Raw genomic sequence first — 20,816 nt, forward strand, 5'->3', positions numbered from 1 at the left:
AATATATTAGTTAGAAATAGATTTTTATGATATGAAAACGCGACGCTAGACAATAGAAGACTTTTAAACAATAAAAGAAAGTAAGTCCGTCGATCATTTCCGGTGGGAGATCGAATTAAACTTCGATTTTGACCTCTCCCGCGCCTCCGAAAGGTTTCGAATTGTCATCAGGTGACGAGGAGAGACCAATCGGAAAGGGGAATCTGAGAGAAAACAGATAAAATCCCGGAAATTCGAGGACGCGACGGCTTCTTCTCCCGAAAGTTCCAAGTGACGGATCTGTTGTTGTGTATGTGTGTCTCGCACCCATCTTCGTCTCCATCTCCAGACCTCGGATCGACATCTTTCCATCAACGGAAGTCGACCGCATCGTCCCGGAGTCGTCGAGACGTGATGGAATTGTTCATTCTCGAACAAGGGACACTCCTTCAAAATGGGACTATCGTGGAACCACAGGAGAGGAAGACCCAGAGGCCGCAGCCGCCGCAGAACTTCCAAGATGGCAGTAATCTTGTAAGCTTCTTTCGTGTTTAATAAACGGTTGTGTTGTTTGTAAACGAAGCATCTATCTCTGACTCAACTGCTTCCACATGTCATTGATTGTTTCCGCTCGGCAATCCAAACGGCAAGGGAGACGATGACGATATATATCACATATAGTCGTTCGTCGAGATTTTTTAAATTTCTCCCCCCCTCGGCCCCCACACTTAAACCGCTGGAGCGCGCTTTAAGCAATTTCCTTTTTCGTGAAAACACGTCCACACTTCGTCTACTCGGCATTGTTATTTGGCTCTTTGTATACGTTGTTTTGTACGAAAAGAAATGCTTAGTTAGAATTGTCGCCGAGACTATAAAATATCGGAGGCAGCCGATCAAGAAAATTCGATATTGCGTAAAAATGTAATCATGTATACTACAACAATAGAACGTGCGCATCCGCCATTATTAATAAGTCTGAAAATGTGTATGTGGGAATAGATTATGTGGAAAACCGAGTTTCTAATTTTTCCGATATCCAGCTTGAAATTGATTTTCTTATGCCGCAATTTTCATTTCAGGTACAGTACGTAATATTTGTATAATTTATGTGGCAGCCATCTTAACTTGTATCTTCCACGTTTGTGAACTTCGCTACACTACCGCTACAGCGACTAACTTAAAGCGGAAATAGCTTAACTGTCTTTAACGAAGCGGCTTTACTAAGAAAAGTGCCCTATATTCATCCTAAATACTATTTTTAACTGTACCGAATCGAGTAAAACTGTATATTTTATGTAGTATTACAGTATATTTAATAAATTATTAGGAAAAAAATATGTTAAATTTCTACGGCTGTTTAAATGCATCAGAAGATGAGCTATGGTTTTCCTAATTAAATTGTCATACGTATACAACAGAAAAATCCAAATACACCTATTTATTAAACAGATACACTATATACATAAACAGAACATTACGTAAAAAACTCGCATACACAATATGTAACAATATCAGTTCTAAATAGAGATATTTAAAAATTTTATTTTCGATTTAATTTATCGCCTGTAATTTTAAATTACAGAGTGGTCGTACGAATAGCTGCCGCCATGTCTTTTCCAAACGGCTTATTTAGCCGCAGTCACATACTGTATTTGGTTGAAGAAACGGAAATAATTAGCACTTGTTTAAGTGGAAATTCGTTTAATTCGTTACCTTTTATATAATTTTTCTTTAAATAAAGATTTGAACAAATACAGTATTTTAGTAAGAATTTCGGAGCAGCATTATGCTTCAATTTTCTAGTTCCATCAACTCTATTTTTCCCGCTGATCATAAGGAAAATGTACTCGAAAATTAGATCGAGTGTATCATTTCGGATATTAAGACAGCACATTTTGATTTAAACAATTTATGCTATTACTTATTTATGTTACGTTTTTATACAATTACAAAACATAAATAATGTAAGGTTGCCGACGGATGGCAATATGTCAAGAGGGTCGAGGGTTCGCGAAGGGTCGTATGTGGGCGATGGGCACCGAGACAGACTCTACGGTTACAACTAACCGTTTATTTTACACGAAAGAAGCTTGCAAGATTTTCTCCATCTTGGAAGTTCCAAGTCGGCGCTGCCTCTGGATCTTCCTCTCCAATCTACAGAACGGAGTGCATTAAATTATACAAAGGACAGTAAGAATAAGAGAAGGGTTATTTATCTAGTTTGGTCCATATTTATTGAAGCTTTCTATGATGTAACGTTTGAAGATCTTAAGATCGTCTTCGTTCTGTATGAGTTCGCTTAGTGCCACGGGCTAGGTAATCAATTTGCTTGTGAAGTGCGTAATGAGTTGCTTCCGCCAATGGTCGAAAAGAGCACAATCATATATTATGTGTTCTACAGTGTCGGGTACATTATCTCCACAGTTACAGTTCGATTGAGTTATAATTTTGAATCTAGTTAGACAATTATTAAATTTGCCACGTTCTGTAAGTATTTGTGTTAGCCGAAAATCGTGGGTTATAATTTTGCAGTTGTGTCTACTTTCTAATTTCGGGAAAAAGTTGTGCGTAATCTGTCCTTTATTATCTTCGTGCCAACGAGCTTGCCATGTCCTGATTGAACAATGCTGGAGATGTAAACGAGCGAATGCCACATTTAGATAAGCGGTTGTGGCAAGTAAATCGGCAAGCTCATTGCCACCACAACCTGAATAGCTTTTTATCCAAGAGATTTGTGTGTTGTGTTTGGTGTAATTTGCTTTGAAGAATAGGTAAGTGTTGTAGTACTGCTAATTTTAGGTGTGCTCAAGATTTTAATTGATACGTTCGAGTCTGTACATACGAGTGTGTGGTTATATTTATATTTTAGAATGTATCTTAGTGCGTGATTGATGGCTAATATTTCTGCCTGTGTTACTGTGCAGTGATTTTCTAGCTTAAATGTTGAACATTGGAGTACTTTATTATCCTCGATGTGACAGAAACCATCTCCCACACCATTTTTTGATTTGGAGCCGTCAGTATATATGATGGAGCGTTTGTTAGAAGCGTGTTTGACTACTGCGTGTGCATGTGTATATGACTGTCCCCGGTTGGCAAAGAACAGTTTCCTCGACGTCTCGACTACTCCGGGACGATGCGGTCGACTTCCGGTGATGGGAAGATGTCGATTCGAGGTCGGGAGACGGAGACGAAGATGGGCACGAGACACAAACACAACAACTGGTTAGACACTTGGAATTTTCGGGAGAAGAAGCCGTCGCGTCCTTGAATTTTCAAGGTTCTATTAATTTCCGTTCCCGATCGTCCATTCCGATTGGTGGCTTTTCCTCGTTCCCGCTTTCTAAGTGGTTGATCACTGTAACGAAATCTCGGCTTAGATCGCGGGAGAGATCAAAATCGAAGTTTAATTCGATCCCCAATCGCCGATGGTCGATGGACTTACATTCTTCTAATAGAGAGGTTGCGGCCGAAGTTTTCAACGCGAAAACGTGAACGTCGGACGTTCAGCGCTGCCTTCGTATAAACCTAGAAGTTTAACACTGGCGTTTGGAACGTCGAGCCAAAAGTTTTCTCGTTGAAAACTTCGGCCGCAACCTCTATTGTTTAAAGGTTCGCGTCACGTTTTCATAAAACTTTTTCTAACTTTTTTTCCTTCTTTAAAAGAAATTATTTTAATGCGCATTTCAGTGAGGGTTCGGACCTGTCCAGAACCTCACAGTAACATATATAAGTAAAAATTATAACTTTATTGAATAACACACGATATCGCGCAAAAATTTTTATTTGCTCGTGCGTAATTTTAATTGACAAGCAGCTAAATAAGCAAATTAAAGGAATAGTTTGATTCATATGAAACAAATAAGTTCATTAATTTGCATACTTAGAAGCACCAATATTTTAACAGAGACGGTCGGATGGCCATTAAGCTGACGGCTTACAACTGCGAAGGACCCGGAGTCGAATGTGAACGGTTCAAAAAATGTCAAAAAATTTCGAGATGATCCATCCGATTATATTGAGACACATCCGGCCACCCATTATGGGCCTGTTCGAACCCATATTGCTAAAAAGTGCCCTCTTGACGGCCGGTTGGCCGAGCGGTCAAGGTGGCAGCCTACCGCTCCGGGGGACCCGGGATCGAATTCGGACGGGTCAAGGAATCCCCAGGAATTTTTCGGGGGGTGGTCCGTTCGGATATGTCGGGCCCCGTTCCTTACCACCCGGTCGCCCCATTGTGAGCCTGGCCGAACCCATAATGGGCCTTCTATAAGAGGTCCTCTTAGTGCCCACCAGTGTTGCCACGCCGATTTGCTTGCCATCGGTAGATTCCTTAAGCAATTTTCGGTATATTCCGGTAGTTTTCGGTAGATCGACTTTTTGTGGCAGAAAGGAGGTTGCACATAAACAATGTTTTTTTCGTCATTTATTTTATTATAAACTATAAAACAATAAAAAACTAACACAGAACACTTAATTAGTAAATTATTATTTTTTTACGTAAGTAGGTACATTTTGTCTTATTTTTCTAACAAAATACAGTATTACATTTTATTTTTCGGAAATTAATAATAATTATTATTATTTAATATCTTCTGTTTGTATGTTTTTTAACATTCTGTTTGTTATTTTTGAAATTAAATTATCTTTTACAGGAAAATCATAACAGTAATTTTTTCCAATTAATTGTTTAGTAAGAAGTAAGCCAGTGATTGTTTCAGAGCTCTGTTTATTTCTTTGTTTCGTGTTTAACAGATTTATTTACGAAAATATTCTTTCTACATTAGCTGAAGAATGGGGCAGACACAAGATATTCTCAACAAAACGAGATAGAGTCTTTGCAATAAAGTCTCTTACAATATATAAGAAATGAAGGTACAAAAAAATGTTTTATTGAGAATTTTTAGATACACTGAAAATAAAAATTTCTTTCTTGAATTATCATTAACTTTTCGGTAGATTTGGTGCTTCAGTCGGTAGATCGGTCCCAAAATCGGTAGATCTACCGAAAATTCGGTAGACGTGGCAACATTGGTGCCCACTGGAAGGGAAGAGTAGAAAAAAAAAGTGCCCTCTTAGTGTACGCAAAGCGGAGAGAGTTAAAAAAGTATTTTAACGGAACATGTATATAATATTTCATTAACAATTAACAAAATTTTATTTATATATTTAATATATTAAAACAGTACAAAAATTCTAAATAATTTCAAATTTTTTTGGTTATAAAAAAAATGGTGAATACAACCTGGCAACACGATCATTTGAACAGGAGGAAAGCCTGGCTATTGGTAGCGATTCAAAGCATGGACGATAGTATATGTGTTTTGTTTTACTTCATAAATTATTTCCGCGAGATTCATTAAATAATATTAAATGGAGACGAGAGCCGGTTTCAGTAGAGGGCCGGAATATATTCCTTTAAATGAGACGACGAGGGAGCAGACAAACTTGAATTCGAATTTCGTTAGGTCCAAACGTAAACGAGAAGATTCCACGCCAAATGTTACAAATATTCCCTGGGTCGATCCCAGTAAAACTTACAGTCCAGTTCCCATTGTAGCGTAAGTATCGTAGCTCTTCCTTAATTGTGATTTGTGGAGTAAATACACGAGTGTGATTTGACAGCATCATACGTCATAGTTACAGCATGTCTGGCAAACTGGCACCTGTCTTGAGTGAAGCTTTATCACAGAAATATCCAATAGCTTTAGCGACGTATGTCAGAAGCAGTGGCGTGTTACGGCTTCTTGGGGCCCGGGAAAATTGAATTAGGAGTCCCGTGTACGGTGCTGACTTTGGAGATTTTTCTTTTGGGGAATCTTGTATTCTGGTTTCTTTTTTAATGGGACCGGTTAAGTACTTTGCCGTGCTGGCAATCTAGGTTCGTCGGATGTGGTGCCAAATTTAAATTTTGATATTCTTACTACGGCAATGAGTTTATAAAAGATTGGTTGGGACGGTTGCTCGTCGGTGAAGTCTGGTTTATATAACGGCCGAGATGAGCGTTAAGGAAAGGGTTGTCTACCGTTTTTAATTATTTAGGCAGCGAGTAGGTGAAATGTGACGAGTGGGGCGATTCGGGTCGGGGAAGGGTGCTTTTGCGTGTTTTTTTGTCGATGAGATTAGCATTTCCGCGTTTCCGTCCGAGCCGGCTTCGAGTGGCTCGATCGACTGTTTGTGGAGTACTCGATATTACACGGTTGGGAATGTAGGTGCTTGCCCCGTATGCTGAAGTGTGAGTAATGGTGAGCATCAATGTAGAGCGTGGAGAATAGGTGATAATACTAATTAACACAAAAAGCTATTTCCCATCTTGAACTACCTGGAACCGACAACGCTCGTCACATTTTGCCCAATTACACCCTAAGTAATTAAAAATATATTGGATTGTTTGGAAAGTAATTTTGTTTTTTTTACCACTAGACGGATTAGTCGTATTTTTTCCGCCATTTTCATTCTAATCCGTATTATCATTATATATTTTGACAGCTAGCATTTTAAGGCTTATTTGTAAAAAATTTTGTTTGATTTTGTGCAATTGTTTATTTTTTGTGTCCCATCAAACATGGAAGATCGAAAGCAGCATTTTTGGCATATTTTGCTCTTTTATTACTGAAAAGGTAAGAACACTGTTCGAGCGAGAAAAAATTGTGTGACGTGTATGGAGAAGATGTACTGACAGAATGACAGTGCCAAAACTGGTTTACAAAATTTTGTTCTGGCAATTTCAATATTGAAGATGCACCACGTTCTGGATGGCCAGTTGAAGCCAACGAAAACAAAATAAAGGTACCGATTGAAGCAAACTGCCGAATAACAACACGTGAAATCACTAAGAGATTAAATTTGTCAAATTGAACCGTTTATGATTACTTTGAAACAAATTGGTTTCGTTTCAAAGCTCGATATATGGGTTCCACATGTTCTTAAAGAGAGATGCTCTTTTTTGATGGGATTTTAAGGAAATTTTTTTTTTGGAGCTTTTACCAGACAATGTAATAATTGATTCAAAAGTGTACTGCCATCGAGTAAACGAATTGAGTAATATCATCAAACAGAAAAGGCCAGAATTGATCAACAAAATAGGTGTAGTGTTTTACCATAATAATGCCAAATTTCACACAAGTTTGGTAACTCGTCAGAAACTGTTATAACTTAGATGGGAAGTACTATTGCACCAACCATATTCGCCAGATCGACCACACTCAGATTATTACTTGTTCTGATCTATACAAATTTTTTTTAACTGTAAGATATTTACTTGAAATGACAATGTCAAAAAATCACTTGGATCAGTTTTTTGTAAGCAAGGATCAAAACTTTTATGAATGTGAAATCATGCTACTACCAGAAACGATGACAACAGGTATTTGATCAAAATGGTCGATACATAATTCAATAAAATATTTATTTATTATAAAAATATCGTGTTTTTTTTTCCACGGAAAAAAATGAAATTACTTTCCAAACAACCCAATAGTATGTGTCCTTTTTTTAACTTGTACCGTGGCAGATTTGTACATACAGTTTTTACTGTCTGCTTGTGGATACTAAGATAGCCTTTATACTATATCCCTTGTGGGGTTGTTTGGTTAGATCCATGAAGGGTGTTGTTGGCTGGTGAAGGATGGGTCCAAATATCTGGGATGGATTGCTTGTGAAAAGTGTATTGCTTCTGTAGACTCGATCCTGGTCCCCATAGTAGTAGGCTGATGCCTTAATGGCCTTGGCTAATTGACGGACTGCTGTACGTTGATGTTAACACTGTCCCTTTAATTCTACTAGCTGGGGTGCATCTAACTGACATGTAAGTATTACTTATACAAAATGGACTTCCGTTGACTTGCTTACTTACTTGCTTACTTACTTAGCTTTACATGTAAATTTATTTGATTTTATTTATTGCCATTTTTGGTGTCAATAGTTTATAGCGATGCTTATTTAAGATATCTTTGATGCTTGTCATTGTCATAATTTCATTACATACCACATTTCTGTGCACATAAAAAGAGCATGCTCTTATAAAATGGATTATGTAGATGGAAAAAAATCAGCACCATATTTTAGAAAGTACACGACCCCCCTATAAGATTGTTGATTTTTCCGTTTTATATGAATTCCATGTTGTACGAGTCACTTAGATTTTACAAATATGTGTGCCGGGCTGTGAATGGCTCACATATTTGTAAAATCTAAGTGACTCGTACAACATGTAATTCAGATAAAACGGAAAAATCAACAATCTTATAGGGGGGTCGACTTGTATCTAAAAAGACTTGTTAATTTTATAAAACTTTATAGTATTGGAAGCATTTTTAATAATTGTTACCACAAATGTCACTGAATAGTTACTGTATCAATGTATTGGTATTTACATTTAATTTACAATGACACAGCAGTGCAATGCTTTTATAAACCAAAAAAAGCTGGTACACTTATGAGCATGCTCTTATATGTGAGATATGCTCTATTAGCAAAGCAGAACATTTGTTTAAGAATACAAAAACAAGTGATTTTTCATTCATGCTCTTATTTATGCAAAAATATGAAATGTACATTAGCTTTGTTTCAGTTATATTACTCTCTAATGTGATGGCTACATGGCTAAACAATATCAGGCTGTTACTCTGCAGAATCTGATATTAAAGTTAGATCAGATACTTAGAAATTTTCATGTATGTACAGTGGAACCCCGGTTAGCAAACGTCCTGGTTAACGACCAAATCGGTTAATGAACTATTATTTTGCAAAAATTTTGTCTCGGATAACGAACTTAACGGCTTTTTGTGTCAAATTTGTAAGCTTGCCGACTTTTAGGGAAAATCAGTTAATCGTGTGTCGATGATGGTCTAGGGTCCATTCGTACGTTGGTGATGGTGGAGGAGACAAAGATGACAAGTATTTTATACTGAAAATCGTTTATTAGAATGGGAAGATGCTTACATAATGAGGTAGTTGGAAATGGCTTATCTACAGTATTTTCTCTCGGCACTGAGGAGTGGCGTATCGCTGGTCCTACGATTGTGCAAGCTGATCAGTCGTAGCCCCAGAGCGGACGAGATGGGTTCGTTTGGTCACAGAAGCGATAGTAGGTGACAGAGTCGCAAGACTGGAGCGGTCCGCGAGACACAACACAAATTTTAGCGGGAACGACATCAGGCTTAATCCAGACGAAGACGACACATTAATCGCCTTAGAATTTTTAGGAAAACTGCGTTTTGACCTTGATATTCGGGGTTTTTATAGTATTTCTTCCTTGAATCTCACCTTACGATTTGTCCTGCGTCCCATTCCTCGCTTCCCGATTGTTTTCTTTTTTGTCTCCAGGTGAAAATCAGGTCACGAGAAAGGTTTGTTCCGAGGTGTTTATTTGACACCTGTTCGTCGACTCTAATCGGAGATTGTTGATAAACCTACAAGCCTTTCGCTCATAATTTAGCGTATTGTTTCTGCTATCTGTCATTTTAGAACTTTAACGATCGTATGTGATGTTTTTTATATCCGTCAAATCTTTCCTTTTTTCCGAAAATTTAACCTAGATCGACTGTTTATGAGTACATTTTCCTATATTTTCATTAAAGAAAACCCATTTTACAAATAAAATTACAAAAATACTGACGGCTAGAATGGATTAATTGTATTTGCATTAATTTCTATGAAAAAAATTGCTTCGGTTAACGAACAATTCGGTTAACGAACGGACTCGTGGAACGGATTACGTTCGTTAACCGGGGTTCCACTGTACTTAAGATGATGTATGATCCATACATCATCTTATCAATCAGCCACCTTGATTGTGGACCTTGACAGATCTGTGACAGATGTGAAAAAAGTTCCTTTGTGCTTGCAAGACAAACAGAATCAAGAAAAAACAACTTTGGTATTCATAACTTTATTTTTGATATGGAACAAAAGTTGTAGTTATCAGAGATTTTTTTTGGTTTTGGCATAACCAGTTTGTTTTATACTTAGCATTGAGTTTCAGGAAGTTCAGAACCCCTAAATGTGGCTGTTGATGTATTAAGCTGTTTCATGTCTAGAATTTGTCATGCCTCCACTGTTACTGCCAGTATTGTATGTTCAATTTGTGATAATTCTGCTTGATCATCCTTGAAATAGTTATAATGCTTAGAAATGCATGGCGAGATATGTAAAAATACGTTTACGAGGTATGATATTGTAGTAACAAAGTTTTCAAAAGCCAGTTTCAAATAAAACTGGTTAGAACAGAAATTGTAAAGCAAACAAGAGTATTATTTTTGTATAAAATGCCCTTTAACTAATCTGAACTAATTTTAATGGGTTTATAGAAGTAGCTTCTTGTTCCTAATTTTGTCATTTAATATTTATGCCTAATTGGGTTTTGTATCAGAGTCAGGACATATTATACTTATTATATAAACAAAGAAAACACTACGTAGATTCTTTAATTCATTTTATTTTTCCCAAATGCATTTCGAACCACTTCGCTCCTCATTTTTGGGGCTACAAAAGGAAGCTTTATCTTGTACAATATTTACAAGCTAAAATTACATGCAAACAATTTTAAGTATACAATAAATTGCATAAAATATATTACATTAATAATTATATAATTCTTTAACTTTACATAATGTTACCATAATAAGTTATTATTATGTAAATGTAAATTATGATAACATTATGTAATAACTTACATAATGTTATCATAATTTACATTTACAATATGGAAGTTTCAGTTCTACCCCCAAAAAACTTTTTAAGACTGTTAAGAAAAATAATACATGTAAGTTGTTATCATCAATGAATTAGAATATTTCAATAATTTAAAATGCATCTTACTTTTACTTTTTATTGCAATATTTCAATTTAACATTTATTTAGTCTTATTTTGGTGCAACACCATTTTAATGTATTCCTCGTTTGATGGAATTTTGAACTAGATAATTAAAATTATGTATCTTATACTAGATTTAAGGAATTTTTCTCCTACTATTTATATATAATTTTTCTATATCCCTAATAATTCCATTAATTGCACCTATTAAAAGTACTTTTCCCGAATTACTAAAATTTTAAATTAAACACTGTAAATGTAATTGACACTTCCATTAGATGACAGCTTTTAACAATTATTTTATAGGTTTCTATCTAACAATCCTCCCACTGATTTTCCCTATATATACCAAACCTTTCCACGATTTGTGTAGAATTTTTCTGATTCTCATTTATTACATTGTTAATATTAGTTTATATAACAAACATACATTTCCAGCACTTCTTTATAGTTCTAACAAATGCTTTTGGCTTGATTTACAGGCCTTCTTCAGGTTAGAAGCTGTTCCAAAATGGAACAATTCAAAGTTTCTTTCGGGTTATTTAAATTTCTTATGTTGTAACTTGATATTTATAAATTTAAATAGAATTATTCATTGAAATGTAAAAGAACCTATAATAAATGAGCTGTTGATTTTGAAAGTGGAGCAAGTCCATTTTATGTTATTGCCAGATATTTAATGGTTTGCATTTGAATGGTTTAAAAATATTTGCGAACAGTAATAGACTTTTTTATAATTGTTTGATCTTATTTCGTGTAAATTTAATATGCAATAATAGTTACCTGTGTTAGGAGAAAAAAGTCATGGTTTTGGTATGCGCCAATGGACTCGCCTCACTTTCAAAAGCAATGATTTGTTGAAAATGTTGATTGCCTTTGAATGGAATATAATTATAATAACAAAAAATTGAACATTTTATTTATTTACTAATTTTATTTCAACATTTCGTACTTCTTTCGTAAAACTACAATAAAATAAAAAATAAATTTAATTTTATAGGAAAAAGTGGAGAAAATAAGAAAAAATATTCAGTAATAAGTTGCATGCCTATAATTATATTTCTTAGTTTAGATGGTGCAGATTTTTAAAGCATTCCTGATGAATGAGTAGTACATAGGGTAATAAATCCATCATATCTTTATATTTTTCTTTAAAGTGGACTTTCCTCACTCAAAATCAACACACAATAAATATTGTTGACGGTATAAATTACCAGTAACAAATTTATACTGATATTAAAAAATATTTATTGTAAATTGATTAAAAGCATAAATTTTATGTTCATTTGTAATAAAAAGTAGCTTTAACTATTTTTCTCAAAATGGACTTGCTCCACCTTCAAAATCAATGGCTCAAATATTGAGCACGTGGAGGCGATTATTAAAAAATTATTGATTTAAGTACATTTAGATAAAAACGCTTGCTAAGCTTGCGATACTTTCTCTGTTGTTAATTAATGCAAAACTTTTGGCTTGCTGCTTTATAGATGTTGATGGTTTCACTTATTAATTTTTGTATATGAAATATTTTTCTTAATAATTTTGCATCTTTCCAATATGGGGACATCCCAGGCTCGCTTGGGCTAAGGCAGTGTTATAATTTCCTTTATGGATGTCATATTTATGTCCTGTTATTCTGGCCTCTATCGATCTGTTAGTTGAGCCTATATAGGTTAGGTGTCTGCAGAATCTAGAATCTTCTAGAGGTATGGTGTACACTCCAGGAGCTCTTTTCTCATTTATTTGGTATGTTTGTTATATATATAATTTATAAAAAATTCCTGCTTAAGATAGATTTAGTTTGTTAATATTAGTTACTATTTTGATATTTTCAAAATTGATGTTTAAATAAATTATCTTCCTTTTTTAAGATTTTAACTGTAATTTAATTTTGCATACTTGAGCATTTCAGTGCCTAGCTACTGCCAAACACACAATTTTTTTGGATTGATTTTATATGTTTGTTGGGCTGCAATTTTCAAAAATTGCATTCATTAATTCCCACTGGCATTCGTCTGCCCATCCTTCTTGAATTTCTAGAATGGAGTTAGATAGACGAAGGTCGAGACAAGATATGGGTAGGAGACCCCGATTAACTATACATGTCATTTCAATTCAAAAATTTTCTCCAGAATGGAATTAGATAGATGTCTCGCATGACTATTGTTAACAGGAAAAGTGTGATGTAGAGAAGCAAGACACTACTAAAATTGAGAGAATTATGACAATGTCACAATAAATAATTGCTCATTAATTCTAACTTTTAACTGCTTTTTTGTTTGATATAAATATCTGGGAGATGATGATGGCCACAATTAAATGAACAAACATTTGTATGCAAAACAATTGTAAAGAGCTAAATGAAATTATGCAAACAACAGATGCAGTTAATTTGTTTAATTGTAGCATAATTGTGCCCCAAATATCTATATCAATCAAACAAAAAGTTGACAGTTAAAATCTACCGGTAGAATTAATGAACAGAATCAATCCAAAAAATATCGTGTTCGGCAGTAGCTTTGTAATGCCCAAGTAGGTGAAATTAAATTAAATAAAAATACCATAATAAAAATAAAATAAAATTTTACCTGAAGATGATCTTTAAAAAAAGGCTGAAACATTTGTAATTAAACTGTTTTTCCTGCAAACAAAGACTTTTGTCTGAATTTTGAATATATTAGAGGTTGCTGTGCTTGCTTCAACACTAAACAAAATTCCATCAGTTGCTCTCCTAGCTGGACCCATGTATTTGGCTCTGTAATGTGGCAATCAAGCCAGCATTTGCATATATAGCACTGCAGGAACAAGCCACTTCAGTTCCAATGTTTGATATGGGTGGTGTGGTCTACCGTATCAACAGAACATAGCTGCTGATCACTTTCAAGTAGATGTTAGAAATACCTAAGATGAATTGTTTCCTGGGCTCTGGATTGGACATTGCAACCTGTACAAATGACTTGCTAGATCTTGATTTCTTCTTATGGAGACATTTGAAAGCACTCATTTACTGGGAACTATTGCAAACTGTGGATGAACTGTGAGAAAAAAATTTCATAAGCTTGCCATGAAATAATCCTCAAGATGGTGAAAGCTGCAGTTTCTTGAACTGTATGCAGCATTTGAGCATCTGTTCTAAAATGTAAATAAGACACTGTTTCAAATGGAAAAAAATAGAAAAGAGAGAGAAAATTCTTATTTTCTCAAAAGATGAGTATTAATCACTGAATTTTGCATACATTTAATCAATAATAAGCCTAATAATAATGAGTCAAATACTAACAAAAATTAATAATTTTAATCACAGTTTACAGCACTGAACAAAATATTGCAAGGAAATTTTGTAGAATTGTCATTACATTCATATTTTTTTTTCTTTTAGTGATTGTTAAATACTAATTGTCAGTTCTGACCTAAAAGGCTATTCCAAATCTGGTATGACAGGGCAGGACTTGTATTAATTTTACATGATTGTACATTGATGCTGTGCCTATGAGCTTCTCTGCACAATTTCCTATGTTTCTGTTGTGAAATGCTGTGTGATGAGGAAAATATTAAACTGAAAATTCATAGCAGTTCTTTGTAATTAGATGTTTTGATGAATACGAAATTTTGTGTAAAAACATTCTAAACACACAAATCTTTATGTGCAAATATGATGATCTATTTTTTAATCTTAAAATTTACCTGAATTTAAAACATTTGAAAGGAATAATTTTAAGATCAGACAAACATACTTGCATTACTATGGATTTTCATATTAAATGATGTAAATAGTGATAATTTAATATTAAACCTTTTTTTTTTTTAAATAATAATGGCAGTTTATATGAGGAAATTGAAGATTTTTATGAATACATTCGACCAACGCAACTGGAACATCGGATGCGTCTCGACGTTATTAGAAGAATAAAGAATGCAGTCTTGTCATTGTGGCCGAAAGCACAGGTATTATTCTTATTTTAATAAAATGTTTTCTATATAATTGTTGCAAACTGTTATAAATACAATAGACTCCTGCTTTGATTGCTTTATAACCCATTTTTAGGAACTATATAAACATACCATTCATACAATATACTTTATTATGCAAAGTACAGGGATAGAAAGGCATGATTACCACTGAGTAGGGTATTTAATCTTTATATATGCAGTCATGTTATATGCTGTAATTTAAGCTGTTGAAAAACAGTTTAAATATGAACTCATCTTCATTCTATAGAAAGTAACAATTGCTTATTGAATTTTTAGCATTGTGAAACTTTCATACCTATTAAAATTCAGACATTTGCAAGCTGCTTATGGCAATATATAAAAAACCTTAAGAGTACGCTATTAGTCGTGTTTGCAGAATGAGGCCAAAAAGAACTATCTGCTACTTGCACTGCAATAAAGAAACAGAAGACATTTAAAAATCTAAAATTACAGGTTATTCCACACACTTACAAACCAGGATTATTTTACAATGCACATTCAAACATCAAATTACATGTAAGTGCATAGGGTACTAATATTGAATGTCTTTGTGTGTGTGGTATGACTGAATATGCGAAAGAACCACTCATTCCTATTGCATACCAAAACTTTGATATTACTGAAAGTAGTTTAGAATAGGTTCTTTTGCTCTGGCACTCTTAGAATTCTGGTTGTTCCAAAAATTAAAAAAAATTTTTGGAAGATGAATGCTTCATAAATTAAAACAAAATAAACTATAAACTGTTTCTCATCTCATAAAGCCTAAACCAGAGGCAAAGAACTTTTTGTAATTGGAAGACTCGTCTCATTTCAGAGGGATCTCTTTAGGCTGTGTGTTGTACAGCAGGTCATGTAAGTATGTATATTTGGTATGCATGCACCAAAAATATACATAAACTAAATTCAGATACATGTCTTTATTCAAAAAAGAAAAGAAATCAAACTTTTATAACTCAAAATTTATGACAACAAAATTAATATTTTACCATTTTATCTAATTGTCAGTCTACGCTAGGAGTCGCAAGAGGTCACACATGGTCCAAAGGTAGAAGCACTTATGGCTTACACATTGCTTTCTGGCTAAGATTCTGCTTATGGAAGGAACAGTTAAACTTTTGTTACATTCATGTATTTTATGAGTAACTTTTGTGCAGTGTAGATCAAGAAAATAATCTCGGGATTAATTTTGGAGTAGAAAAATAAATACTTTAGCAAAAAATGTTGAAATATTTTGCATAGCTTTCTGTAAGACTATAATATACAATAAAGAATATAAAGTGGATAAAATTGATTATGTTCAAGAAAATCTCAAATGTTAATTTTTCAGATTAGAGTTTTTGGAAGTTTCCAGACTTCACTCTATCTTCCGACTAGGTAAGTGGAATTTTATACTAACACAACAATTTTTTTTTTGTTTTTATATTTTATTTTGGTTATTTAATCCGTTTTAAAGCTGAAAAGTAATTATGATTTTTAGTGATATTGATTTGGTGGTATTAGGGAACTGGAAAGCTCTGCCGCTCTGGACTCTGCGGGACCTTCTCGTAAATAATAACATTGCCACCCCTGCTGACGTAAAAGTTCTTGATAAAGCAAGTGTAAGTTTTATAGACTAATTTCTTCTTGAAATTCTTGCAAGAATAATAGTCACTATTTTAATATCACCACTTATTTTTGTCTGTCACTAGGTGCCGATTGTAAAAATGACAGATACAAAAACTGAAGTCAAAGTGGACATCAGCTTTAATATGAAAAATGGAATGGAGAGTGCAATGTTCATTAATGTGAGTGTCTTAATTTATATATTAACTAGATGCTAAATCTTATAAAATGTTTGAGAATTTCGTTAAAACAAAGTCTATCAAAGACATTTTTGAGATTGAAACTCATCTTCAGATTGTTGTTGAGAAATCCAAAGTTGAGATCGTATTGAAAATGTCAACAGACTTCATTGTTAAAGTTATAATTCAGTTATAAAGCATAAGACTAGTGAAACCACATGTCTTTTTTTCTTCCGGTATCCATATTAAATCAGAGACCAAGACTTTTTTAAAAATGCAGCTATTGTATTCTTTTTCTTTATAAGCAATGCATTTTGGATTAAATTTTATTAATCCTTCTTTGGGCTTCCTACATAAGTCATTTAACTTGTTTTACCATAGGTAAAACAAGTTAAATGACTAGTATATTGGTTGCATGAGGAAACCCTTTCAGGTGAATGCTGAGTTGTGGCTTGAAACTTTGTTACTGCTTAATTTGAGTTGGGAAAGACAATCCCACAATCTTCTGACTTTGCAATTGTTTGTATGATTTGCTGGGACAGGTCAAGAAGTAATTGAATATCATGAAAATTAGGGTTATTTTCATCAATAAAATGTTGAAGACAAAGTGCGAAGTTTGTAATGGAAACATTTAAAAAAAGCCACAATTTTCAACTGAGCAGTTGGCCGTTTATGTATTAAAAGCAAGATCTGGCTTATTATCAAGAATATCAGATGGGTTACTCATGTTATAACCAGACCTTTTCCATGCATATCAATTCATATTCCTAAACCATGGTGAACAAAATTGATCGTAAGCACACAAACACATTTACACTCATCATGCTAATGCATTTGTTTGCTTATAGCCAATGTTATTCACCATGGTTTAATGTATCTTTATTAAAACACAACAATGGTGAGCTACTACTCTCCAGTTTGATCATCCTTACAAACCACTCCACTAGGTTCTAGTAAGTTGTACAAACAATTGTGAAGATGGTAGCTTACAAAATTGTCTTCCCAAGCTTGAGTTAGGTAAGGACAAAGTTTGAAGCCACAAATTGATATTTACCTGAAAGGGTTTCCCTGTTAGTTATTTCTTATAAACTAACAATAAATAATATAAAATTTTGAAGAATAGATGATATTTTGAGCACCCATTGTTCAAAATAAGGCAACATTAATTAATAGTTATACACAGTTGTATGCATTGTTATAGCTAATTATTACTAGGACATTGCAACATAATTGAAGTGGAGCCAGAAACAAAGAAGTGATCCTTGTTCTGGGAGGAGTCCATCAGGAGCACGAACAGTTGGAAGCGCTGCCATTGGTGTTACCTAGGCATACTTTGACCAATTGTTTTGTTTGTTTTATGTGACTGTTTCCCATTAGGTGCACACAATACTGTTTTTTTTTTCATATTTTTGGTCCTCTAAATTCTGTTAGGCATGCTCAATCATGTCAGGACATTGTCACTTTAACTCTACTGTATGCCATAAAATACCTTAATGGAGTAATGAGGAGAAAATTTTTTGTATTTTCATTATGTGTTGTCAATTTTTGTTGAAATTAATATTTTTTACTCAGGAAAAGAAAAAAGAATATCCTAATTTAGCAAAATTAGTTATGGTACTCAAACAGTTCCTCGTTTTGAGAGATTTAAATGAAGTTTACACGGGAGGTATCAGTTCTTACAGCCTTACCTTATTAATTATCAGTTTCTTTCAGGTAAGTTTAATGTTATTTAATGAAGAAGTGTAATTTTATTATTTAATTGTGTCGTTCTATTATGCAGTTGTATCCCAGAGCGGATGTCTCCTTACCAAATGTAAATCTTGGAGTGCTGCTTCTGGAATTTTTTGAATTCTATGGCAGACATTTTAATTACAGCAAGACTGCCATTTCAGTTAAGAATGGAGGATTTTATTTTCCCAAAGAGCGATACAAATTGCACAAGCTTGATTTCGTGCCTTCCATCTTGTGCATTGAAGATCCACTGCTACCGGGTAAGCGATCCGTTTATCATTAATCTTGAATAGGGATATCGGTGTTCTGTCATTGAGGCATTTGATTCTAAACATTTTTAAAATCGATTCTAGGAAATGACATTGGAAGGAATTCTTATGGAATGCTGAGTGTGAAAAGAGCTTTCGAATACGCTTTTATTCTACTTTCAGATTTAGTCCACCCAAAGAAACCAAAAAATCTTGGTGGTCAGAGGTAAAAAAGTTATATGTTTTAAATATTGGTGTGATATTTTATATTGTGATGTACAATACTTCTACTAGTACTTCATCAAATTAGTATATTGGGTATGCTAGTGAGTTGTTGCAGTAAATCTATTGAATACCTACAGATGCAAAGTGTTTATATGGGTTTAAACATTGTAAGTGGGACTGTAGAATCGATACAAAAAATGTTCAGACTCTTTTATAAAAATTTTATCATTGCAAGAATCATCAGACTACTTTTTTAGACTTTTAATGTATATTTAAGTGTAAGTTTATCATTTCTATTGAGAGTGGAGTCGGAGTCATTAAATGTCCCCATTCTCCAATTCTTAATCCACTATCTTTAGAAATGCTTGTTTGAAAAGATGAAAACAATGTTACTGTAGATCTGGTGAATTACAGTAGACTAGTTAAAGTTATCAAGAATTCTCAAACATATCAGCTGGACCATTGAAAATGTGAAATTATTTTTTTTGCTTCTCCGTATGCATGGGTGCAGAATAGAATATGTCCTTGTGCACGAACAAGGTTCAGAGGAAATTAAAGTGGTTCTGGGAAAATTTGCAGTGGAAAAATAATATGGTAATAGCTGCAAAAATGTTATGCAAAAAACATTACAATAAAATGGAGTGGCATCTCAGTTAAGCTTATAGATGTTAATTGGGGAAAATTTTTTCAAATGCAGGGGATACCTGTGGGTTTAGGAGTGAAATAAGAATGTCATTTACTTCATTTATTGGTTTAGTCACTCGTTACATTGCTGCCTACTTATGCTCGCAGTAGGGACGAGTTAGTTTCGTTTACTGAACCACAAGTTTGATTTTTACGGAAAACCAAAATGGAGCTTTAAAAAGAATCAAAAGTCGTTTTTATTTCAAAATTCTTTTAGACAGTATTTAATGGGTGAAATTTCAAAACAAAATATTTGCTTGTTCTTTGCAAGGGAAAGTTTTATATTTATAAACTATTTAAAATTTAATTTTTTCTGAATTATTGTGATGATAAAAGTTGAATTTAGCTATTTAATCATTTTATAAAATTATTTTTTATTTTATAATTAATTTTCAAACATAAAAATAAAGCTTGTGTTTTCAAAAAATACAAAAAGTAGTAATGAAAATGTCAATAAAAAATGCTGAGGAAAAAGTGCACGACTTATTACCTTTTGCAAAAAGTTGCACAACTTGTTAGTCATAAACAAATTGTGCATTTTTGGACGTTAAAAAGTCCGTCGACATCATTTTCACTTCCAGTAATCAATGTATTACTTTGAGTTTATAATTGTATATGCTATTCAATTATGATGACATGTACCTAAATTGTTTTTTTAGTTTATTAGTTTAGTGTTGCATGGCAAATTATACACTAGGTCTATTTAATTAATTGTATGATTTGAGATATCTAAGAATGTAGAAATAATATTAATTTGTGTGTTATTGTGCAATAATTGTTGGGGAAATTTAGAGTCCAAAAAAATCTGCACTCTTACTGGCATGGTCTGCATTACTGATGACGTGCCAGATTGAGTGTAGAATCATGACAGGATGGTCGGCTGTTTGTTCTGGGAAATGGCAATTCCTTGCTTAACATCGTCAACAGGTTCTTGGAAACTGCAACTTTAAGCAAAAATGATGTGTTATGAAACCACTTTCACTATAGAGTAAGTAATATAAACAAGATATAATTTGGTCAATACCAGGTTGTTCAATAAGTTTTGTCGTTCGATAAGAGGTGGCGCTATTAGGAGTGTCACTTTATTACTCTATAAATAGTACTATTATTTCATAAACACGTGTGAAGTTTCAAGTAGATCCGTAAACTCATTGTATATTTGCAGCTGTTCAAAGTCGACGTGTCATTGTATTTTTTTACAATGGAAAAAATTGAATATCGTGCAGTGATAAAATTCTTATTTTTGGAAGGTGTAGCACCAAAACAAATTCATGAACGATTGTTAAAAGTGTATAAGGACTCTTCACCTTCAATCAGAACAGTAGAAAGATGGGTTGCTGAATTTAAACGTGGTCGTACGAGTCTTGAAGACGATCCACG

At 33.7% G+C, this 20,816-nt stretch overlaps 1 protein-coding gene across 3 annotated transcripts; it reads left to right on the forward strand.

Annotated features, from left to right (window-relative positions):
- Positions 1–5,223: 5,223 nt before the first annotated feature.
- Positions 5,224–19,692, forward strand: LOC111619031 (non-canonical poly(A) RNA polymerase PAPD5-like). 3 transcript variants are annotated; one of them, XM_023360669.1, is made up of 8 exons: positions 5,224–5,540; positions 14,617–14,740; positions 16,095–16,141; positions 16,245–16,365; positions 16,456–16,551; positions 18,121–18,261; positions 18,329–18,539; positions 18,633–19,686. In XM_023360669.1, exons 1-8 carry the CDS (start codon positions 5,353–5,355, stop codon positions 18,755–18,757), a joined length of 1,053 nt encoding a protein of 350 aa, XP_023216437.1. In that variant the 5' UTR covers positions 5,224–5,352; the 3' UTR covers positions 18,758–19,686. The 3 variants fall into 3 exon arrangements, with proteins under 3 accessions (XP_023216437.1, XP_023216439.1, XP_023216438.1); XM_023360671.1 differs by having other exon boundaries at positions 5,402–5,540; positions 16,268–16,365; positions 18,633–19,692; XM_023360670.1 differs by lacking the exon at positions 5,224–5,540 and adding an exon at positions 7,455–7,786 and having other exon boundaries at positions 18,633–19,689.
- Positions 19,693–20,816: the final 1,124 nt, after the last annotated feature.

Source organism: Centruroides sculpturatus, unplaced genomic scaffold (assembly GCF_000671375.1).
Source record: "Centruroides sculpturatus isolate CEXI.00-Female unplaced genomic scaffold, Cexi_2.0 scaffold234, whole genome shotgun sequence".
NCBI classification, from domain to species: domain Eukaryota; kingdom Metazoa; phylum Arthropoda; class Arachnida; order Scorpiones; family Buthidae; genus Centruroides; species Centruroides sculpturatus.